A 23,816-nucleotide genomic window follows, 5' to 3' on the forward strand; every position below is an offset into this window, starting at 1 on the left:
TTTTTCCTATCCTCAAACATTTTTCATCAGAGCGAAGTTGTTCGAAACTTTAACCGCCTGTTAAACTAATCGCTGGTTAACGTTTGATTCAAAACACTAGTGACTGTGGAGAACACTATCATGATGTTTTGATTTTATTGTAAAGAGTTTTTTCAGTGTTTATAATTCCCAACTCATACATTTAGAACTTCTAAAATGTCTAAAAATAACCCTATGCGATAGGTATTTCAACAACTTTTTATTTATATTTTTTTTTATCTCATCAACGTTTCGGCTAACGCCTTCATCAGGATAATTCACATACAAATATAAAAAAACTCTGAAAGTTAAATGAACGGTTAGCTTAATCGTCTGTAACAGTTTCGAACAACTGGACCCAGGTTTTCAGAAGTTCTGATTAACAGGTTCGCAAATGTCATTGTGTTGGCGGATGTGAGGGCGGGTGACGTAAAACTTTGGTTTCCGCTCCATAACTTGAGTTAGCAGTGATTTATAAAAGTAGCTTGCACAGGGATTGTATAGATCAAGGTCACTGCTATTGAAAATAGAGAAACGGTTTCTGCTTAACAACTTTAAGTTTGATGTATTGAAACATAATCTGGCTTATAGGTAACTAACAAAAGGTCAAGATTAGGCTTATATATTTTATAAGTTTAATGTCAGCATAACTTAATTAATATGCATACGTGGTGCAATAGTATCTATTGTATCTTTTGTAATATTTAACAGATGAGTCGGGTTTTAAACCACAATGCAGTGTCATATGGTCAATGTCAAGGTCACAGCTACTAAAATAGATTTTCAGCTGGGATTAACAAACAAATGTGGTTTCCGGTTCATTACTAGGATTGACTTGCTGTTCCCTTATTTGGTGTAAAGCAAGCTTTTATGGATAATGTACTTTAATTTTGGTGCGTGATTGAACAAGTTTTCACTCAATAACTTTAGTTTGACTACAACATTTGTGATAGTTGTGTGTATATAGCTTTTACCAAAGACTAAACTGGCCAGTGTATTTGATGGTCATTCGGATCAAGGTCATTGTATCAGAAAACAAAAATATGGTTGTCGCCCTATAACGTCAGCTAGCAATTACATAACTTATCTGCATACTCCGGGTGGCGCAATGGGCTTAAACGTTTGTACCAATTGTAACGTTGAATGGACGGGTCGCGGATCAAATCCTGGTATATTCGAGCCTTAGTTTTGGTATTTAAAAGAAAGAGTCATTTAGATGTCAGAGGGTGATGGTCAAGGTAACCGTTATTAAAAACAGAAAAACTATTTCTGCTCAGTAACTTGAACTGAAATTCCTAGAGGAAAAGTTTGAGATTGCATATAAAAAGACTCAGGTAACATTTAACACTGTTACTAGGTAGAGACTCGTTACCGCTTAAACAGTTCAATCTGCGCTTACAACCAGTGAGTGAAAGGATCTGTCGATATTTATTTGTCATTTCTTCGTGTAAGACTTGTAGAGTTCACGTGTGTTTTCCCGAAAAACAGGACAATAAAACGTTCCCAAATTATATCTTTATAACCCTTGACATGAAAACCCGACAAATAAAATCTATCGAGACGGAGTCTTCTACCAAATAATTTTTATTGTTTCATGTTGTGTATGTAGCATTTTTGTGTTGGCAAAACATATACACGCCACTAAGACAGCAAGACTTTAAATGTTTATTTATGTTTTTTTCCGTCAACTACTCGACTCTCGACGAAACCAGTCAAAATAGCTAACATATGGTTCTACCCAGTTGGCCTATTATGCTTGAAGTACTTCCAGGAGGGTCGACTGGCGTCTTCCTCTTCATAAAAGGCTGAAAAGAAGCCATTTGACCTACAATCGTGTCGACGTGACATTAAACCTAATACCATCGGACAAAATCAAGTGGGATATTTTATTCACCATGGGATAGAAACAGAAGCTACTGTCTGAAATTATGCACTTATTTGATTAACTGGTGTTTTTTTAAAAAAATATTTTATATTTGAACATTCAGCTAAAGTAAGGCATTGATCTATCCTCCTTTGTACGACTACAATGATAGGCTGTCGGCTTAACGCTTTCAATGGCTTCTCGTTACGGATAATAGTGACCATTCTGTTTTTAGACTTGTTAATTTTGGCTTCTCTTTGGAATAAACAAAATTAAGTAAGTCTCCATCTCTTACTTCCACATAACATCTTTTATTACTGTTTAATAGATCAAGTTCGTAACATGGTTTCCAACAGTTTCTCTTGAAAAAAAATATCATAAATCATTCTAAAGAACCCGAAAGACTGTGATAGGATGTTTTAAGAATTTCTAAAATATGTATTCTTTTTAGACTTATTTTGTGGATATTTCTGATAAAAATTACACTCATTTTGGACAAAATGAAGTTTTAACCCTGTCATTTGGCTTTCTCTGTATCTGTATATGGGTTATCAAACATATTCCATGATATCTAAGTTAACGTAAAAGAACTGTAATTCTATAACTATATATAAAAGTTTAAAACAAATGCTTTCACATTTTAGGAGGCTATAATTTGTAATGGAAAAACATACATAAAATTGAATATCTTTTAGAGGTTTTGAATTCATAAGTTACTAATACTCCAAGAGACCGTTAGAATTATGATGATGAAAATCTGATACTCGAAGAATAAAGAATAAATGTTCGAAAATATTCTGTTATAGAAACGTAGAGTAGCATATAGTACCTTGTTTAGGTTTTGATACAATTATTGCATTTCATATTTTAAATGTGTAAAATACAACAATGTATACAATATCTGAAATTTAACGCAGCTTTTGAATATAAATGTTCATATTTTATATTCAAACGAAAATATATTATAACAGTATTCTGTAACTATTATCATCTTTACAGATCTTTGTATAAAAAACTTGTAATAAGAAGAAAAGACAAACTGCAAGAGAGAAACTCTGCCGTTAAATCCACACTACAACTCGAGTGAGGAATGAGAAAACTTCACAAAGTGTCGTTTTACACACTTTTTACTGCTTTCATTATTTGACAAATGACACAATTTAATCAATTAATCGATACGATACTCTTTCTCCAAAATGACCTCGGGACTTTGTTTTAAAAAGATACTGAGTAATTGCTTGTTTTCAAAATTTCAAACACACCAAAGATTTGTTACCAGTTAGAAGACTGAACAAACTTAACAGAAAAGTTGTACTCGTAATATCACTTTTTCACGAACTGAATAGCTTTTTAACATGCAAAAGCAGATTAAATCATGTAAATAAAAATGTACTGTCACAATTCAAATGAGTAAGAATGAAATCTTATGCAAATATTTTTGACATATTTAGGAAACTTAATAGTAGACGAAAGACGAAATGTATTCTTATTACACTTGTGCAACGCGTAGAATTAAGCGTTTGAAAGATATATAATTATACAAAATATGTAATGTTATGCTTTATGCACAAGGATCGAAATTTTCTCGAGTACTTAACTATCTACATAAATGTCGATTTTGAAATGATATCTAAAAACACGTTTGTATTTTGCAATTCCAGGGCTACATTCTCATACATGAAATATTTCATTTCAGTTAAAATGCAAGATAACTTTATTGTCATACGAAGCAAAGCCAAACGTTTGTCTGACTCGCGCCCCGTATCAATAAACAAGAAAAATAAGCATTATCTATACTTTGTTACTTGCGCCTAAAACTTTGTATAGGGTCAAGTATTTACTGCAGGATGCATCTCGAGATTTTCCGTTTGTAAGGCTACATGTGTCCAAACATTTGTTTCGGTCGTACTTGTGTGAAGTAAATTTCATTGAACATAGTTCGCACTGTTTCTTGCACTGGTCCGTTGATTTAATTTCAGCATATCGTTTCGGCATATTCGCTCCAAGTCTGCAGTCCTGGTCTATACTTGCACCTTGAGTTAAGAAACATCCACTCGCGCATGCGTGTCCATCATATATAGCTCCCCATAATTCTCTACACGCCATGCATTCAAAAAGACATGACTTTACGTCTTTACTCTCCTCTTCTTGCGGCTCTATCTTTGCCTGTGTAGTTGTCTGGATCATATTTATCAGGGCAATCACAAGAAAGCCAAGAATCCTGAAATCTGAAAATAAAGATGGAATGTAAACTTACGGAATGATGAAGTAAATCCACTGTGCATTTATATGACAAATATAAAAGTAGTTAACCTTATACGTATATGTATTTTTTCCTTCTTTCTCTATATAAATGACGTCATCAGACCCGGTGGAGGGACATTTTTTAAAAATCGATAACCTTTGTAACAGACAGTTACCTAACAATAGGGAGCCGCACCCTAAGTGATTTCTAGTGATTCGATTCACCCAACATTCAGATAAAATTTCTATTCATTTTTATCAACAATGGTTTTATATTAACTTGATATAAAATTATTTATTCAATATTAATGTCCCTTATTTTGTAAATCTATTCAAAATTAAAGCATTTTATACTGAACAATTGTATAGGGCTGTTGTTATACATACGTTTGTAAAGATTGTCATTATAAGCTTGATCGCCTCGCTGTAAAATGATACTATTTAGTACTACCTTTACGGGGTCAGGTGTAAAATAATACGCTCATTTTGTGCGTAGACTGATACAGTTTCTAAAGGTTTTATCGTTTTTAATTACCATAGATAATTATGAATTAGGTTTTAATACTTTTATTGACTATTGTTTATGTTAAGGTGTGAATATTAACGAGAGCCTGCTTGTTTGAACACAGATTGGTTATGACTCAGTAAGAGATTGGTAAACCTTTGTTCCAATGTAATAGAACTTGGGGTGGCATGAAAAATGTAAAAGCAGTCAAATGTGTTCTTTCTTCTATGAAAAAGTTAAGGAACATTAGGAAAAGTGAATTTCTGATCTAATAAAAACGAAGTCTGAGTAGGCTAAATGTAGAGAATGTATTTTGGGAGCGCATTTTGGGAGCGCCCCTGTAGGACAATATTCACTAAAAGTAATACTTTTCTTATCATGTATGTATATTCTCTACCTGAACAGTTCCGTTATCTATATTTCCCATAATAGAAGAAGCCTTATGGAACTTCAACTTCTACTGTTGTTATATTGTCATAAAAAATTCAACTAACAGTTGGTATCGATGTCCATAAAACACTTGCAAAAATGTCAATAACTATATGGTAACGTTCAAAATGTTGGGATTTGTTGCATGATGTCTGTATTGTCCAACTCAATACTTCAAATAAAAATAAATAAAATTGTAATAGTTACTAAGAAATGTCACAATACACGTGACAGGCTGTTGGCAAATAAGAGCGGTTCAGTTGGTCATACATTAAAATGAGATATAAGAACCTAAACAAACTGCATAAAACATGTTAATATGTAACCGACACATTAAAACACTTTAGAAACAACAGGTAAAATAAAGGTAGTAATTATGTTTTCGTTAATGTAAGAACGTGGCTATGAAAGAAGATTGGACGATTCCTACAGCGCAGGGAAATCTTTCTGTTTCATCTCTAAACTGTAATCCCCTGTCATTGCAAATGCTTAATGAGATTTATGAAAAAAGTCTCCCCTTAGCAACCCTTAGCAACCTGACGGAAACTTGGACATATTTCATGTCTATTGTGTAAAAATCCGAGCCATAATTGATAGACATATATTATTTATACGTCTGCATATCAATAATTCACAAGAGCTGACATTACAATAGGGATAAATCTTATAATGCAACACTCAGGAGTAATATAAATGAAATATATAAAACTTTCAAGCTAATAGGAACACTGATATCGGGAAAGACGACGGTTGTCGATTATGAACATATACACACTGGCCATAGCTTTATCAGATCAAGTGGTTCCAACGTTGTTTGAGCGGTGAATTTTACGCCGATCAGATGGAGAAATATGGCCGATACTACAAATTTCCGGTATTGTAAGTATGATTTAAAGGAATTTCTACCCGTTAAATAACGAATTAAATGAAAGCGATGGGTGCACCTGGAGCGCAAATGTGTCTATGTTTTAGCACATGTGTCCATTTAGCTGAGATTTGTGCCGTTTATTCAAACACTTCTGTACAGTCCGGCAGGGGAAGAAGATTTTTTTACAGTTTTTGACAATATCGCATCAAATATAGTGTTAATCGGGAACAAGTAACTGTTAAAATACTTTTTATGTTAAGGGCTACATCTTAAAACAAAGCGTATGTATTTTCATAGAATTATTCAGGGTTATTTCTGAAAAATCGGCCGAAAACCTAATGCAACGCCGTTTCGAGTGGGTCGCCATGCAACGCAATCAAGTGGATACCGTTCTGCGTCTTACTTGCGAAGTCTTATATACAAACAACTGATCAATACTTTTCTCATTCGCAATGTATTGGTTTTAAGGGGACTAAAAAGTAACCGACTGTAACTATACTGATTTAAAGAGTCAACCCGCTTTTGGTATGCAGCTCAGTACCATTTGTGGAGGAGAAAAATATCCGTGAAATGGTTCTTGTTTTTACGAACTAGATCTATTAGTATTATTTACTTAATGATATTATTCGATCTTCATCCTTGCTTTATGTTTTTGTGTTGAAGTTGTTGTTTTTTTTTTTGACAATGTCCACAAAAATATGTTAAATGTTAAGCTAACATAAAAATGTAAAAGTACAATATATTAGAAATGGCGGGATCATTATAATGCTATAAAACTCTCATATTGCTGGTGTACCGTTCATTTATTTTCAGAGAGATAAATCACAGCGGACGTTAAAATTGGCCAGGAAAAAGACAATATTTTATTTGTCCTCCATAAAACAGAAACGACGTAATAAACCTCTATGGTTGCCGTTCAAAAATGAAAATATAAATGAAATACAGACATCAATGAAAGAAAAAAAACGGACCAGCAATACTAATAGAGACGTGTCATCAAGCAAACGATTAAGAGCTTTTTCTCCATGTCCTCAAAGTGAATAATAATAATAATAAAAAAAAAACAACAAACAAACGAAAAGACTGCTAACTCCAACTTCAAGCAAATCAAAAAAAAAAAAAAAATGTTCACAGTAAGGTATTTAAAGAAAAAGTTTTATGTGATGAAATGTTTGAAGAATTAACAGAGGAAGAGACAGATCTTTTAGACATTGCAAGCGACAAGGCTGTCCTGAGACAACTTTCTGAAGCAAAGGATACATTATTTTACAATATTTCTAACTCTTATCAAATGGAATAAGTACCCGTTGGCAAACATCGCTTTTCTTCTTTGGTTAGTGACAGTTAAATAGTACAACTGTGGCTCATCTCTATTAGTATTGCTGGTCCGTTTATTTTCTTTCATTGGTGTTTGTATTTCATTTGTATTTTCATTTTTGAACGGAACCATAGAGGTTTATTACGTCGTTTCTGTTTTATGGAGGACAAATAAAATCGTGACTTTTCCAATTTTAACGTTCTCTGTGATTTATCTCTCTGAAAATAAATGAACGCTACCACAGGAATATGAATGAAAATATGTACAAACAACAGATCAATACTTTTATCATGGACCAAATTTTATTTATTTTGTATGAACAGCTAAAATGCACAACAAATTAGTAATGAAATCGCCATGTATTGGTTTTAAGGGACTAAAAAGTAACCAACTGTAACTATACTGATTTAAAGAGTCAACCCGATTTTGGTATGCTGTTCAGTACCATTCGTGGAGGAGATAAATATCCGTGAACTGGTTCTTGTTTTTACGAACTATTACTATCATTTACTTAATGATATTGTTCGGTGTACAATATATTAGAAATGGCGGAATCATTATAATGCTATAAAACTCACTAAATTTATTCATTGTTAGGCTTTCATGGCTGTTTTAAGACGGATAAGACTTCGCAAGTAAGACGCAGAACGGTATCCACTTGATTGCGTTGCATAGCGACCCACTCGAAACGGCGTTGCATTAGGTTTTCGGCCGATTTTTCAGAAATAACCCTGAATAATTCTATGAAAATACATACGCTTTGTTTTAAGAGATAGCCCTTCAAATAAAAACAGTTTTAACAGTTACTTGTTCCCGATTAATACTATATTTGATGCGATATCGTCAAAAACTGTAAAAAATCTCCTTCCCCCGTCGGACTGTACAGAAGTGTTTGAATAAACGGCACAAATCTCAGCTAAATGGACACATGTGCTAAAACGTAGACACATTTGCGCTTCAGGTGCACCCATCGTTTTCATTTAATTTGTTTTTTAACGGGTAGAAATTCCTTTAAATCATACTTACAATACCGGAAATTTGTAGTATCGGCCATATTTCTCCATCTGATCGGCGTAAAATTCACCGCTCAAACAACGTTGGAACCACTTGATCTGATAAAGCTATGGCCAGTGTGATATAGGTCGAACGCAAGAACGTCAAATAATCAATCAGAAACATCTTTGCTTCTAGAATAGTTGTGCAGCTAAAATGTTGCCGATGTATTTGTGATTGTAGCGCATTTATACAAAGTTTTGTTACAATTAATGCTTATTTTACAGACTAAACTAAAAATATTATAATTGAAATATCAGTCTAAATTACAAACTTAAAGCGTGATTTAACACAAGACGGACCTAGGTGTCTGAAATAATGCATGGCGATGGATACAGTAGAGTGTTTGTGCCCTTTAGCATTAAGAAACGAAAAATTTCGGTATGTCCCAACATGTACTGTATAGATGTACCTTACACAGAACAAAGCCCTTTCCAAAGATACAAATCGAAGTTGATAGAACGTTGTTATAATTTAAATAAATATTATATAAATTATGTATTAAGTCAATAGAGCGTAAACAAGTAAATTATTGGCATATATCGTGGGGTTAATGCAGAAAGGTTACATCTGCATATGAATAAAGAAGGCACTAGTCTCCTTTCTGCATTAACCCCACGATATATTCTTTGACTTAACAAAAACAGTAGCAGGCCATAAAAAGGAACAGTAATCTTTATCACAACGATAACATTGATAATTAAAAGCGTTAATGATTCTTTACCTCAAATTATGAACTTATGATCATTTTTCTTGCGTATTTGTTTTCATGCAAAAATATATTTCATGTCTACATGTTTGTGGATCATGCTTTTGCATAATACAAATGCGAAAGTAACAGATGCTCTTTTATTATGGTAGTGGTAGTCCCTGGCTGTTTTAACGGCTTCCTTTTTATAAAATATTTCCTTATTATAGTGAAATTGTTTAAATTTTTATCTAATTCGATTTTCTAAGTTACAAAGAGTTATTAATCTAATTTAGGGATGTAAACGCTGCATCATGTAATTCAATTAGGAGTACAAGTGAATATAAATTTACATTTTATTACTTATTATTTCCAGTACTTTTGTATAATCCAATTAACAAATTTAAGCATAAACAATCTTTAAAGAGAGTAGCAAGATTAAAAGCGATATTTTATATGTTCTTCTAATAATTATATCTATCAATGTTACAGAGCAAGCTTGTGTTCTAAAATAACTAGCATTACCCTTTCCCATGTGATAATTCTGAAGTGTAGATGAGATACAAAATGTAACGTTTCTCAAGTGTAGATGAAAAGAAAGCATGTGATAGTTCTGTAGCGAAGATGAGTTGAAAGCATTACCATTTCTCGTGTGATAATTTAATTGTTCATGTGAGATTTCTTAAGTTGTTATTCTTTATTGCAGATGAGATGAAAGCATGACGTATTGTGCACCATGTCATAAGTATCAAGTTGATGTGATTGTCAATTCTATACACATATATATTTTAAATTACATGTTTAATGTTCAATTATGTTGACAGAATTCTATAGATTATAGACCTTAGACATTAAAATTGTTTGTTTCATATCCGTCAGTAAGTTGACAAAGCTGTAATCATAAGAACGTATTAAGTTAAATAGAAAATATAGTTGTGCCAACGAGTGAGAAAAATTACACTAGAACCCGGGATTCTCGATTGTATTTTAGCGACTGAACTGATAGGCTGCCTTCGCTAATGTTAATTAAGTAATATACTGCAACACTTACAAAGGATAAAGAATGAAAGAAAAATGTGATTGTTCATCGTTATTAGCAACATACTTCGGTTGATTTCTCCCATGCAAATACATATACATTTCGTTCAGCACATCAATTTGATATGGTATTACAATTAACATATTTTTACATAAAATGAAAAAGTTAATTTTAGTCTATTGTTTTACTTTAGAAACTATATATTTACATATTACGGTATTTTATGTGACGCTTCATTTTGCATCTAACAATTGGTTTCTCTTACAACATATACCTTATCTATCTATGTTGCCCATAGTCAGTGCAACATATGTGACGTCATAACGTTGGCATATATTTGTTTGACGGCTTTCTAATTTCCACTGGATCGTCTTGCATATTTTAAATTGACCATTACAGTATAGTAGTAATGAAACATACGTTTTCACTCTTAGGTTGTCAAATAGAAGATCATTAGACAAATGAGATTTTTATCAGATTGTGATCAGGTCCTAAATAATGTGTAAATAAATGTAAGCCAAGTATATTTCCCTATATTTTATACGACTTTTAACCATGAGAAAATATAAACGTTCAGCAAATTGGGTGAATAAACTGAAGCCGTAGTGTTAGTTATCCCCCGCCGATGATATCGGGAGGGGGGTATTGAAATGGTGTTGTCCGTCCGTCACGTCTGTCCGTCCGCAGCCATTTCTCAGTTACTAGCAGGTAGAATTTCATAAAACTTGAAATGAACATGAACCAACAAACTGCGATGATGCTCGTCAAGTTTTTTTGGATAGGTCAATTTCCCTTAGAGTTATTGCCCTTGATTTAATGAAAAATGTCCGTCCGCAGCCATTTCTCAGTAACTAGCAGGTAAAATTTCATAAAACTTGAAATAAACATGAACCAACACTGCGATGATGCCCTTCAAGTTTTTTTGGATTGGTCAATTTTCCTTAGAGGTTTTGCTCTTTAATTATTTAAAAATCCACAGATTTGTACATAACAAACCAACCAATTAGTAGAATTTCATTAAACTTCTTTCATTCATTTCCATGAAAATTTATTATAAATATGTGAAGTTGTGTACCCACAACTGGTCACTGAATTGCCTTGGTCACACCCGCTCCTCCTCCCAACCCCCCGCCAACATTTTTTTTCATTCCTTTTTTAATTTTTCTTTCAAACCTTCCATGAATATTTATCAACATGCAAAGTTGTACCGTTACCCCACCTCACTCCTCCACCCAGTCATGCCTACCATCCCGATCATGCATCCCTCACCCCATTTTCTTTTTCATTTTTAATTTTCCATCAATATTTATAATCAACATGTGAAGTTTTATACCCTCACCTGGTCACACCCGCTGCCCCCCCCCCCCCCCCCCCCAAAAAAAAGGATTCATTTTCTGTTAAATTGATTTTGACTAATGAAGTTATTTGCTTCTTAGTAACATCCTTAACTTTTTGCCGCATATATTTTTTTGCCATTCATCACCACAAACCCTTTCGGTGGAGGGATACCAATTCATCGAATTTGCTTGTTTCATCTTGTTTTTGAGTAGTTCTTAATAGAGGTCAAAGAAAATGCAAAAACAATGAATAATATGTTTTTCATTATTGTCTAATGTTACAGACATCACTATAATTCCTGAGGATAAAAGAAAAAATAACAATGCCCTATAAAATAATATCTGATAGAGGGATTTGTTAATGTCTTTGTAGCAATGAACATACTATCCAAATGTTACTTTAAATTACTAAAGTCATTCGTATGCCGCTGTTAGGATAAAAGTTCAGGTGTTATATTTCTTGTCCTTTGGGATAATGGAGTGTATCAAATTTCTATGTATAATAGAATGCCGCTCAAGTCGGTGTTAGCTGGAATGAGTGGTGTTTGTTCCTTTCAAAATATCTCTCAAACTAAGCTTGTTATCATTTGGTTGTGTTGTTCTGTGATTCAAAATAGTTGTCCTTTTCTAAGATTTATTAAATATAAACAACGCTGTAAGTAAACTTATGTTAACCATCTATAAGTTTAGCCGACTTTACAAATTTTGTATTTAGATACGCTGATTACAGAATGTCTTGTCGGAGCCTTAAGGAACTCCGTGATACCAATGATCCCAGTTGGTCAGATAATATAACAGCATAAGTCTATGTACGTTGAGAAGTTTTACGCTCAACACACGACTCTTGAAGGTAGTAAAGAAGTTATATAAATTTAAAGAAGGCAGTTACATTGACCATTTAAAATAAATTGTATGTATGGATGTTTGTTTGTTTAGATTTTAGGACCGTGTTCCAAAAGTATTTCAGTTATAAAAGGCAAGCAGTTAATCAGTCTTCATGGATGCTTTACTATCAGTATCATGCTCTCCGCAAGTAACTGTCAATTTACCAATGTGAGTAAATGGAAGCCGACTTAGCTTAAGTAAATGCAATACTCTAACTGACGCGATTTTCCTTTTTTCACATACATTTTCAGTGTTTGTTATGGAATTGTTGGAAATCTTAAAATTACTCTTCAATTTAAATAAAGCTATTAGGAATGCAAATATGCTTAGCTGAAAGGTAAAGATTAATCAACACTCCTACTAACAATAAAGAATAAAACATTGAATCGTTTTCATTATTAGGCATTGGTTCTGTTCTGCTAAGGATTTGATTACCCTCAAGACTCACGGCTGCGAATGGGGCTTTCTTTATGATTCTTTTTGTGTTATTGTTGGGTTCGCCACCTTTGTACGTAATAGTTATAGTATGTGTGAGAGTGTGTTACCAGGATATATCAGAGCTAGGGGTACATCGAGGGTATTTTTCTCTGCACATATCGTCGAGGCCGGTAGGCCGAGACAGATATGTGAAGAGAAAAATAACGAGATGTACCCCTAGCTCTGATATATCCTGGTAACACACGAGCACTACATATTATAACTGTTTTATCGCATAGTTTATCATTAAAATTTATATCTTATTTTCATTTAAATTTGTTTATTATTATTTTTACTATTTTGATTCCCTTTCTGCGCCTTGCTGACTGAAACACTAAAACTTCTGTTTTAGAAAATATGTTCCCCAGATAAAAGTACCCAACAATTTCTGCATTGGTTTTAAATCTTTGCATTTCATTGGCCAGACATATTGTAAAACTTGTTGTTTTGTTTGTAAAAAAAAATCAAAAAAAAGAAACATTTGAGAAATCTCAGAATTTCATGTATTTCTGAATTTGGCAATAACTATCAAGGAGAAATATTCTAGTTTATTTATTCTTTTACTTTATAAATGTAGGTGTTTGTGACAATTCTTTCTCTGTGAACTGTAAATTGGAGCTAAAATCATCTTTTCTTTGAAAGGAAAAAATTATACTCCCTTGATAGGACCTCAATAGAGAAAAAGTGTTCCGATATATATCGGAACAGTTTTACTGTGCTGATATATATCGGAACACTTTTTTTCTTATGAAACTCCATAGAGATTTCCGTGTTGATATATATCGCAACAGTTTTGTAAGATATCAGCACAGTTTTGTAATAATAATGTGTGTTACTGTGTATAACATGCTGCAAAGATCAAAGGAAAATTGCCACACTATGCGATAAATCTCTGTTTCAGTAGCGTACAGTTTCTATTTAACATGATTCCATCTCAGTAATGAACTGATCTACGCAAGTAATTGATATATTCATTAAATAAATCAGAGTTGAAGAACAAGTGACCGGGTACGTCTCCAATCGGTTCTCAGGGTGACAAAGCGGCTCGGCTCGGAGTCAACCTTACGACTTCTAAACGTCATGTGCTCTTCAAACTGAATTTAACGTACTTTATGAACATTTTGTATTATTATATACGTACATTTATACTGGTAAACTTTCCAAGCATAGTATTATTCAAATCGTGAAAGTAAGCTCCTTTTGTCAACAACACTAAGGTAAAACCCAGTAGTCGTTAACAACATCAGAATGGCGAGTTTATCATAGCCTATTGTGATGTACGACAAAACTTGTACCTTCTATTTCACATTCTTCACACTTTTTTGTTTTTAACAATACTGATGTATACCACATTTACTCATCATAGGTGTCATCTCTTAGGTTTAAGACTTACAACATATATATATTTTATATTATTACATGACTATTTATATAAATTTCCAGTCCATAGTTGGTGTTAGGTGACATGTCTATCTAAAACATATATTCACTGGGCTAGTACGTAAAGATGTGTAAAAATAATAAAGTGAAAATTAATTTATGATATCAGGTTATAAAACAATTATTGAAAGACGATAGTTTTGACCATTAACCACCAAGCCATTCAATAAGGATATACTAAAGCAGCTAATCACCATGGAGTCCCCAATTCTATGCTTTCACTTTTTTTTTTTACACTAAAGTTTTGTCCATAAAACATTTTCTGAAAATAATCTTAAGCTTCCTAAATAGCGACCATTATACAATAAAACAAACGTTGGTTCGTATTAAGGTTCTGCTATATAAGGACATTTTCTATGCAATATACATAATAGTTTTGTTGAAAGAGACCATTACAGTACAACTGTTTGTTTCTCAATTTGTAAAACTAGTATTTTGAATTCTTATTATGAATATAAATTTTGTAACTATTTTCTCCGGTTTTATAGAGAAAAAAAAGCACTGCATCTTCAGACCTGACATTAACAAAAATATTCGAGCACAAGTATACATGTCTCCAGAATGGAATCCAATGGAACCCATCTGTTAAACCAAATTATTATGCTGTTAAGCTAATTAAAATCTAAATATTTTGCAAAAACACCAATAGATCTATCATAATTATTAATGCTTCAGAAATTTACTTCATTTGTTTGGAATTGCCAGCTTAACCACTGGCACTGTGTCAAAAGAATTTTTTATCTTTATAAAAGTGGTTTCATTATTTTAATTAAGTTTCCGTCAATTATTTGCATTTCTTTTCCTTGTTTGAATCTGTCAAATGGAGAAAAACATACTTCTGCATACCGGAAAACAAATATCTACAGAAATGGTGACGTTTTAATATAATACCATTAAGAGACACTCTTAACTTTACGGCTTTATGGATTATATTGTCACTATTTCAGTGCTGTAAGTAAAGAAATCTTTTTCGTGTAAATCAAAAACATGTATAGATTAAGAGTAATCTTGCCTTCAAGAAACATTTCAATTTTTTTTGATAACAACGATAGGCATGAAACTAACAAAATTTATACTGTGTTTTTTATTACGATGGTCGGGTTGCAACATAAGTACAAAAAGAAACATCAACAAAACTATTGATGTCAAAGAAATATGTAACAGAAAGTGTTAAAAGTACTTTTATTGCAATGAATGATTATGTACGGGCCCATAAAATTGTTCACAGTAAAAACTGAAGTGTTGTAAAAACATGTTTTAGCAACAGAGAAATCCAAACAGTTCCATTTGTTCTTACATGCTCATAGTAAAGTCTAGATATCATATGGGAGTAAATTTGTTGGGATAAGTACCATTCTAACTAAAGTGTATAACAAGCAGTTGAAAATTTAAAATTAAAAATAAATTGCATGACAAAATATCTGACTGCAACTGGCATACGCCATTCTAATATAGAATAACATCCAAATAACAAGTTTTCGTGGTAGGAAGCCGAAATGCCTGTAAAATATGTGTTGATCGATGTTTCATGTGCAAAACATTAGTTAGCGGATGTAAAAGATGTATATGTATTAAATTATTTCAAGCTCTTTCGTGGAGTTGGTTATTCAGCATTCCTGGAAATTATTTGCAGCAATGTAAACGATTTTTCATGACGTTAAGTGAGTATTTAAGGGAAAATTATTAAAAATTCTATAGCTTGTGAGTGCAGAAGTAAAACTTTCTTCCAGATTGCTTAAAACTATTTTAATTTCTTAATAAAATAAATATTTTCTAATATTTCTGTTAAGTTTATTGGAAAGCGTTATGAAAACTTGTAACGGTTAAATTTACTGTAAACGTTTTGTGATCGCTAATGTTTGAAGACAAGAAAAAAACAACAGAACTTTAAGATCAAAATATATTATTTATCGAGAATGTATTAACTATCCTTATTGTAAATGTTAAAATTCAGTAATGTATGATGGCAATGTTTTCAAGAAAATTATCTGCTTACGACCTACATTCATTGAATACAAAAATGTAGAAAATGTGTTCAATATATTTAAACATAATACTCCTACCTTTTATATGTTTCATTTTAAATGCTCCAAGTACGTTCGTTCTAAGATGTACTATTTTTATTGGAAATCCAGAAATGTATAGGACCGAGGATAACGCGACTCTCAATTATATACCGGACTATAGTCCTCGATAGCTCGTATCCGATATCGTCTCGCGTGATTGGCGACTAATTGACGAGAATGCAATTACTATTAACATTTACGTTTAGTATTGTGGGCGTTTCTGAGTACATCAAACAGACAGGAGTGGACAAAGCAGAGAACTACCGTCGAGTATTCTGTTTCTATTTCCCGATAATACCATTCAGTTTCTATCTTAATAGAAAGTGAGTCTCTTTATGGTACATTTGAAACAATTGTACGTGAATATTACTTGTTGATCATTTGTTCTGATAGTTATCAGGGGTGGTATAGTACGTCATGAACAGGTACGCGCAACACTTCCTGTGTCAAAACACCTCGATTCGGTGAGTAAACTTGCGATTCTTTCATTGATAACGCATAGTTTGGGAAATTACATATTGTCTAAAGTACCCGCATGTGTCTCTAGGTTTTCACTGACGTTTGCTTTTATTAAGAAAGCCTTCGATTTAAGAGAACATTCGTGCACAATACGCTTCGTGGAAACACTTCCCAATCCACCGCATCATATTCTTATATCGCATAAAAAGAGTTTTACTGACTTTCTAACGAATCAAAGCCTTGATGGGTGTTCTGTTATAGCAAACAAAGGTCACTGATACCTTGATTAGTTATTGGAATGTAAACTTTTCAAGAAATCAGTGAACCAACATTTCTCCTTCCCGGTTCACCAGCTGAGTTGATGCACTTTCCGGGTCACCGGACATCGTCCTCTGTATTGGTGTTGGATGAATTTACTTTTAATTAACCTTTCAATTTAGTTTGAATCATTGTACTTCAGCTACGAAAATTATGTCGATAATATACAGTGCTGGATGGAAGCATTTCATTACCTTGCAAGTGTTATGTTTATGTCACATTTACTCTTTCTTTTTCAGATCACAATGGAAACACCTGAGGCATGCCGTAGCTGTATATCAGAATTAGATTTACATTTAGGCAGGCAGCATGAAGCCGAACACCCGTTCGGCAACATTATGCAAACAAGTGTGATATCTGTGCACAGATGAACTTAAGCTATATATAATAATCATTCCCCAAGAATGCATCACTAGTGTGTTCCAATTTCATGTGATGATGATCAAAAACGTAACAATGAAAGAAATAACAAAACTCGCTGTTTGTAGATATGTCAGAAATGAAGATCACAAAAGGGTAGTCGTTCTCTGAGACTATATCTCTCCCGAAAGTAAATGGCAATATGTGCAGACACATTTTCAAACAGCTCACTGTTACGTGCGAAAACTGATCTATTAAAACATGTAAAATTATATAGTGTAATAGAGTTTGAAAAAAGAAGCTGGTTTAAGTGAAGTGTTGTATTTTTTCATGGCGAGGTCCATAGATTGTCATAAAGAGTTATAAAATTTGTAGATGAAACTGAAGGTGATTTTGTTTATAAAAACAAATATAATTTTTTATAGAAACTTTTTTGTCTCATCTAGATCTGTCCTTGTTAAATCATAGAGTTTTGTAAGTGCAGCTCCTTTCTTCTAAAACCACTTGGCAGATTTTAAAAGGAACTTAACAGCACTAATTAAATTCAAATTTGTACGACTTGTAGTCGACAGCACAATCATGCTCCTAACGAATAACACTTTACAGCAGTAAATAATATGAAGTGTAAATATTCTTTTTAATATATCTACTCACTGTCAACGAAACTTTCACGGATTATATTAAAACATTGAAAACACTTTGATTTCATAATAGGTATGTTGTCAGGGGTATTATGAATTTGAGAATATTTGATCATCTTTTGCGTTTTTATTCCCACAAAAAAATTATAACAAAAGTTTTGTGATTATTCATGTAGTATACAACTTATATTTCTTGAATTCGTGAAATGCAGATTATCTTTGTATATCATTTCTGTATATACTACTATGAGTGATATCGTTTATATCGTGATATCGTTGTAACATTCCTATATCGTCCTAATGGTTAAAATCGGAATACTTGTTCATTCTCTACTAATAAACTCTTTTTGTATCAACAAGACGCATTGTATTGTACAAGTTAATAAATGTCGGTTCTGTAATTACCAAGCTGAAAATACTTAGCAGAAAATATATATTGCTGTTGTAACCTGTGAAGAACTGTTACAACGGCTTCACATGTGGAAGGGTTTGCATATATTATCCAATAAAATTACAAAATTTAAATAATCTCTTAACACAGCAACATTTCTAACAACTGGATAGTTTAAGAAAAGCAAAATAATTGCCACTGCATGTAAAATTGTTTTACAGCTGTCCATGTTCACTAACATTGATTGTGCGTTAAAATACAAGTGAGTGCACTACGATTTGCCAGCCGTGTGAATATCTAAACGTCAATCATTTTTAAATCCTTGATCTCTTTCAATTCAGTAGTTTAGATTCACCAGTTGTCCCATTCTCGTGGTTGATTTTATTCGCTTATGTTCTTTCCCAGCACTTATCTACATCCCATCAGGACATTTCGTTGGCGTAATACTAAATACTGTCTTTTTTTTGTTTTTTCCCGAACAGCTGTGTCGAATACGTGGTCACTGAAACGCCAAAATATTTTATTGCTTTGAGAAAATGGTAGTATATCATTAAACGTCATACTGACGTACGACTTGCGCCTTTAATACATCACTGTTAATAATTTACTATATAAATTAAGCTTAACTAAGCATGACATTATCAATGTGTGTTCTTATTTGTCTCATCAGTCCTGCCTTGGACCCGGCTTCAGAATCAACACCACCACACTCCACTATTTTCGATGACACGCCATATATACTTATCATTACAAAAATGTATGGTTATTTGCAGTGAATATACAAGTTTACCAAAGGTTTCCAGAAATACTGTCGATATTAAGAGTGGAAATTAAGTACAATGTAATGATGTGTTAAAGACCATAGTTACTACCTCTGACTGTAAAATGATTGGAAATAAATCATCTATGTATATACATACCTATTTAGTTCAAACAGCACCAGACAAAGTCGTTTGTTGGTACGGACACAAACCGTCTCTTTGGTAATTCCATAAGAGGATGTTCTCTACTTCTCAAAGTGTTCTAAATGTCCTACAACTTTCCGAACATGATACCTCAGATGTGTCATTCATGTCAATCACTCGGCAAGCCTTTCTAACCGTTCCATTAATGAAGATAAGATTTTGTCTTCTTTTCCATCTTTAATCTACCCAAAATGACAAATAGAAGGAAATGTAGAGAACATGTATCATAGATATGCACATAATGATAGACAACAAATGTTCAATTGCAATTGGTTACTCCATGTATTAGAATTTCAGGTGAGCTTGATCACATTTATAAGCAATCCAGATTTTGAAAACTGGTGAGCCGGGAAGTGCATCAATTCAGCCGGTGAACCGGGAAGGCGGAATGTTAGCTTACTGATTTCTTGGAAAGTTTACATTCCAATAACTAATCAAGGTATCAGTGACCTTTGTTTGCTATGTTTCTAGTACTTTTACTTGCAATAATGTGTTGTTTGATTTACCTATTTCTGGAAGCTTTAATTAAAACAAGAAGTAGCTTTAGAAAAGATACACGGCCGCATTAAAATGCATACTTTAAGCTACGAAACGTGCATGCATTCATGCACTCTGCACTTTTGCATACGATCGGATATTTATAAAGCAAAACAAAATGTAGTTTTTAAAGTAAAATTTTCATGATTTTTATGTAGAACATTTTATAAAGAACACATATTTAACATCATAATCATATTAACCATAAACTAGGAAACTTTGACAAAAAATAAGACTAAAAATGAGGGGTGGAAAAGTGGGGGACGAAATGATCATTTTTGAAATTGTCAAGGGAAACGAAAATGGGTCGCGAGTTGACTGGGGGACGAGTTGACTAGGGGGAGATCACTCCATATCAGAGTGGCAGAGGTTGCAGGTTGCCGCAGTTTTACTACCGAGGGGTTTCAGGTTTATGACGCAAGCTATTTCCACAGAAGTCTTGCACTTGCAAAGGTTTATACTGTCTAACAATACAGCACCCCTTAAGAAAATACTATCTATTCCATTCGAAAACCTGTGGCATTCTTCATTTTCAATAATCAAATTGACAGTTTTAATTAGCTTCACCCCAGATATTTACAGGAAGTAAAGGTGAAAAATCAATATCGGCCTCCGGCCGGAGAAAAAAAAACAAAGAAAAAAAAATTGTATGTTTATTGAGGCCACAATGCATACAATTAAGTGTAGATTTGAAATTATAGCTGTAAAAGACTTATAAGTGGAAAATGATAATAAATACAGTTGAAACATTCAGGTCCCAAAAATATAGCTGTAAAATATTTACAGTTTGAAGTTACAAATATAAAATGGTCATGCCTAAAAATACCGCTGTAATTATATTTTGGAGGGAAAATAAGTATTATTGAAATCTAAAACTGTAATATCAATGTTGTTGTATAAATTCTACAGGTGAAACTTGATATATTCATGACATGTAATTTTCTACAAAAATATAGGTCTTTTATTCATAGATAAAAATACTGTAAATTTCGCCACGTTTTTTCCCAATAATTTTCAAGAGTAAGGCAACACTGTCACACACAAAGTCAAAACATTCGAGAATACTGCCAAAGGTATAATATCAAGAAAAAACAGGTTTATGTCATTTAATGTGCATTCCGAAAGTCCAGAAATTGTTCATAATGAAAATATGGAAGTGATAAAACTCTTAAGTTCGAGAACACACGTAAATATTTGATTACCACCATAAGATCAGAAGTATTGGATTGTATTCTATTGGATCAGATACGCTTTAGTAGAGACAGAAATGGAGGCTATTTTTTGAGTCAAATATTTTCCTACTGGTTGATCCACTTTTTCGTAATAATATTTTTAGTAAACTGCTGCTTTATTTTAAAGGATCCAGATACAATGTATAACATATTCTTCATTTTAAAGTTATACAAGGGCGACTGATAAGGTGTGTTTTAGTTGGGTTATAACATTGTAAAAAACAACAGCAACATGTCTATGATGCATATTCACGCGAAGTTTGTAAACAGGACACCAATACACGTCATGTTTTGGTATACCTCGCTGGCGAAGCGATTTCAGATTACCATGAATTGTTAGACAAAGTAATATGTAAATATCTAATCAGCGATTTAACTGGAACCCTCTTAATCATTTGAACAAAACTAAATCCAATGTTAAGGAGGTAGGTTACCTTAATATTTGTATGTGCGCATGCCCAACCGGAAGCTAACGTTACGATTTACGACGACGTTTACGACAAACTAAATGTGTTTGTATATCCATTCTTCAGAAAAAAAAATCACGAACCTGTCTCCGATCTGATGCTAAATGGTTTAATAACGCAGAAATAATGAATAAATTGGCGCAGAAACTCTTTGAGACATTGTTGCTTTAAAATGACGTCATTGACGTCATAACGTTACGTGTCAGGTCAGTTACCGCGCAAAATTAATAGCTTTCATTTTGAAAAAACGTAATTCTGTGCATTTTCTTTATTTGAACTATTCTTAAACAGCCATTATTTGCTGAAATATTTTTTATGCGTCTTTCGCTCTGAATAATAATCAATATTTTGCTTCTTTTATGTAGTTATATTTGAAATGTTATGCGGAATGTAAGAAAATGGATGATGGTAACCAATGTTATTTGGAATATAGCTGGGTGAAAGGCTGCTTAATACGGCCATTTTCAAATAAAAACTGGGCAGTTTGATTTGTAATACCTACTTTTCAGTTTCCATTGATAAATTGTTACTTATATATTAAAACTAAGCTCTAAAATTGTTCAAATTTTAGTAGAAAATTGTGGTTTCTTGAATTAAATAGATGTTACCATGGAAACGAAGCCCGTGACCTATATATCTAAATGTAAAATTCAAAAACGTTGACACAGGTCTATTTAAGGAACACAGCTTTGGCTTTTTATTTGCATTTCAACAATATCCATATTAATAATAGCAGCATGCAGAACGATTTTCCATAAAAAAATGTCAGACGAGGGGTACTGCTGTAAGTATTTTAAGCTGTGAAATTTGTTTAAATAAATGCAAATAACACGAAAATGTTACTTACCTTAGAAATAAAATGTTTTTAAAGCTGCATTAACAAGAAATATAATCTTATTTAATATTTTTTATAAGAAATTACGATAAAAAGCAAGATATAAGCTATTTTAAACATCTCTGTTGCCATCGTTAAAGTATAAGCAATGGCCATACCCGTCACGTTCTAAGATTTTTTTTATATAAACGTATTGAATGGCTTTGCGTTTAATATACAAAACGATTTGCTAGACATGCAATGGATGGATTTGGAGAGAAATAAATTTGAAAGATTTATTTATCAAATTTTGACTTTAGGCCAGCAAACATAGCTATTAGTTGTGCTATTGGCCAGTAGATATTATATTTTGGTACACGCTATATTGCTAAATTTTAATGATATTCAAGTGAATTACCTGCTTTTATTCATCGTATAATTAGATACGTACGCCGTACTTCTATAATAATAATAGAATATGTGACTTATCAGTCGTAAAAGGTATGTGGACGACAATCCTCCATCTAGTCGTGTTAAAAAGTAATACCTTAAACAGTTTTTATGAATGATATTTTATGCACGACGTTAAACTAGAATATCACTGTGAGAGAAAACATTTCTGGCTAAGCTAGGCTACATTGCACTTGACAAGACATTAATAGCATGCCAAAATAACAAAATAAATATCAGTTTGAGTCAACATTAACTAGGATTTGATATAGGATTCGATTTAAATTACAATCTATCTTAAGCAATGTGCTTTTGACGAAATCGTTTAAAGAAAGAAAGAAATATGAAATCTTGCGAACCTTTGACTGTCCATGATCTATACTTTAAAAGTATTTCTTGTATTATCTATGTATATGATTACATATCTATGGAAACTATAGATGTAATGGCTTTAACCAGACAATTACAACTGTGGAGGAGAGAGAGCGTCAGTATCGGTGGCCTAAAGGTTTCCGATACTTCAGCTTGAACTGAACTCGTACTTCACAAACAGAATGACATAAACCAAAGCTGTCAAATACAGGGTAAAACCCAATTTCTCATTACTTGTACCATTAATTTGTCGTTAATGAATTCATAGAGTGTTTCATATTCTATAATTAAATTTTCTAGCCCTCCGTTTTGCGAAAATTCAATATTCTTTTACGGACAAAATAAAATAAATAAGCAAATTCAACTTTAAATACATGTAATAAATCTCTTATTAAAAAAAATAATCAAACTATTGTCGGCAACTGGGTTTGTGTTGCATTGTTCTTTTTGTTTTAAAACAGTGAAAAAGAGATTGCTGACAGCATACTATAGTTGAAGGTGCGGATCGGGATATCTGGCTCGGAGTAACTGTTTAGGCGGTAACGAGCCAGATATTTCCATCCATACCTTCAACTAGTG

The 23,816-nt window shown here is 32.8% G+C and overlaps 1 protein-coding gene across 1 annotated transcript; it reads right to left on the reverse strand.

Moving 5' to 3' along the window:
• Window positions 1-1,584: 1,584 nt before the first annotated feature.
• On the reverse strand, window positions 1,585-16,438 carry LOC123542284 (uncharacterized). The gene is made up of 2 exons (XM_045328051.2): window positions 16,229-16,438; window positions 1,585-4,110 (listed from the first exon to the last, which is right to left on the reverse strand). The coding sequence occupies exons 1-2, from the start codon at window positions 16,242-16,244 to the stop codon at window positions 3,674-3,676; spliced, it is 453 nt and encodes a 150-aa protein (XP_045183986.1). The 5' UTR covers window positions 16,245-16,438; the 3' UTR covers window positions 1,585-3,673.
• Window positions 16,439-23,816: the final 7,378 nt, after the last annotated feature.

The sequence above is a fragment of the Mercenaria mercenaria genome, chromosome 1, assembly GCF_021730395.1.
Source record: "Mercenaria mercenaria strain notata chromosome 1, MADL_Memer_1, whole genome shotgun sequence".
NCBI lineage: Eukaryota > Metazoa > Mollusca > Bivalvia > Venerida > Veneridae > Mercenaria > Mercenaria mercenaria.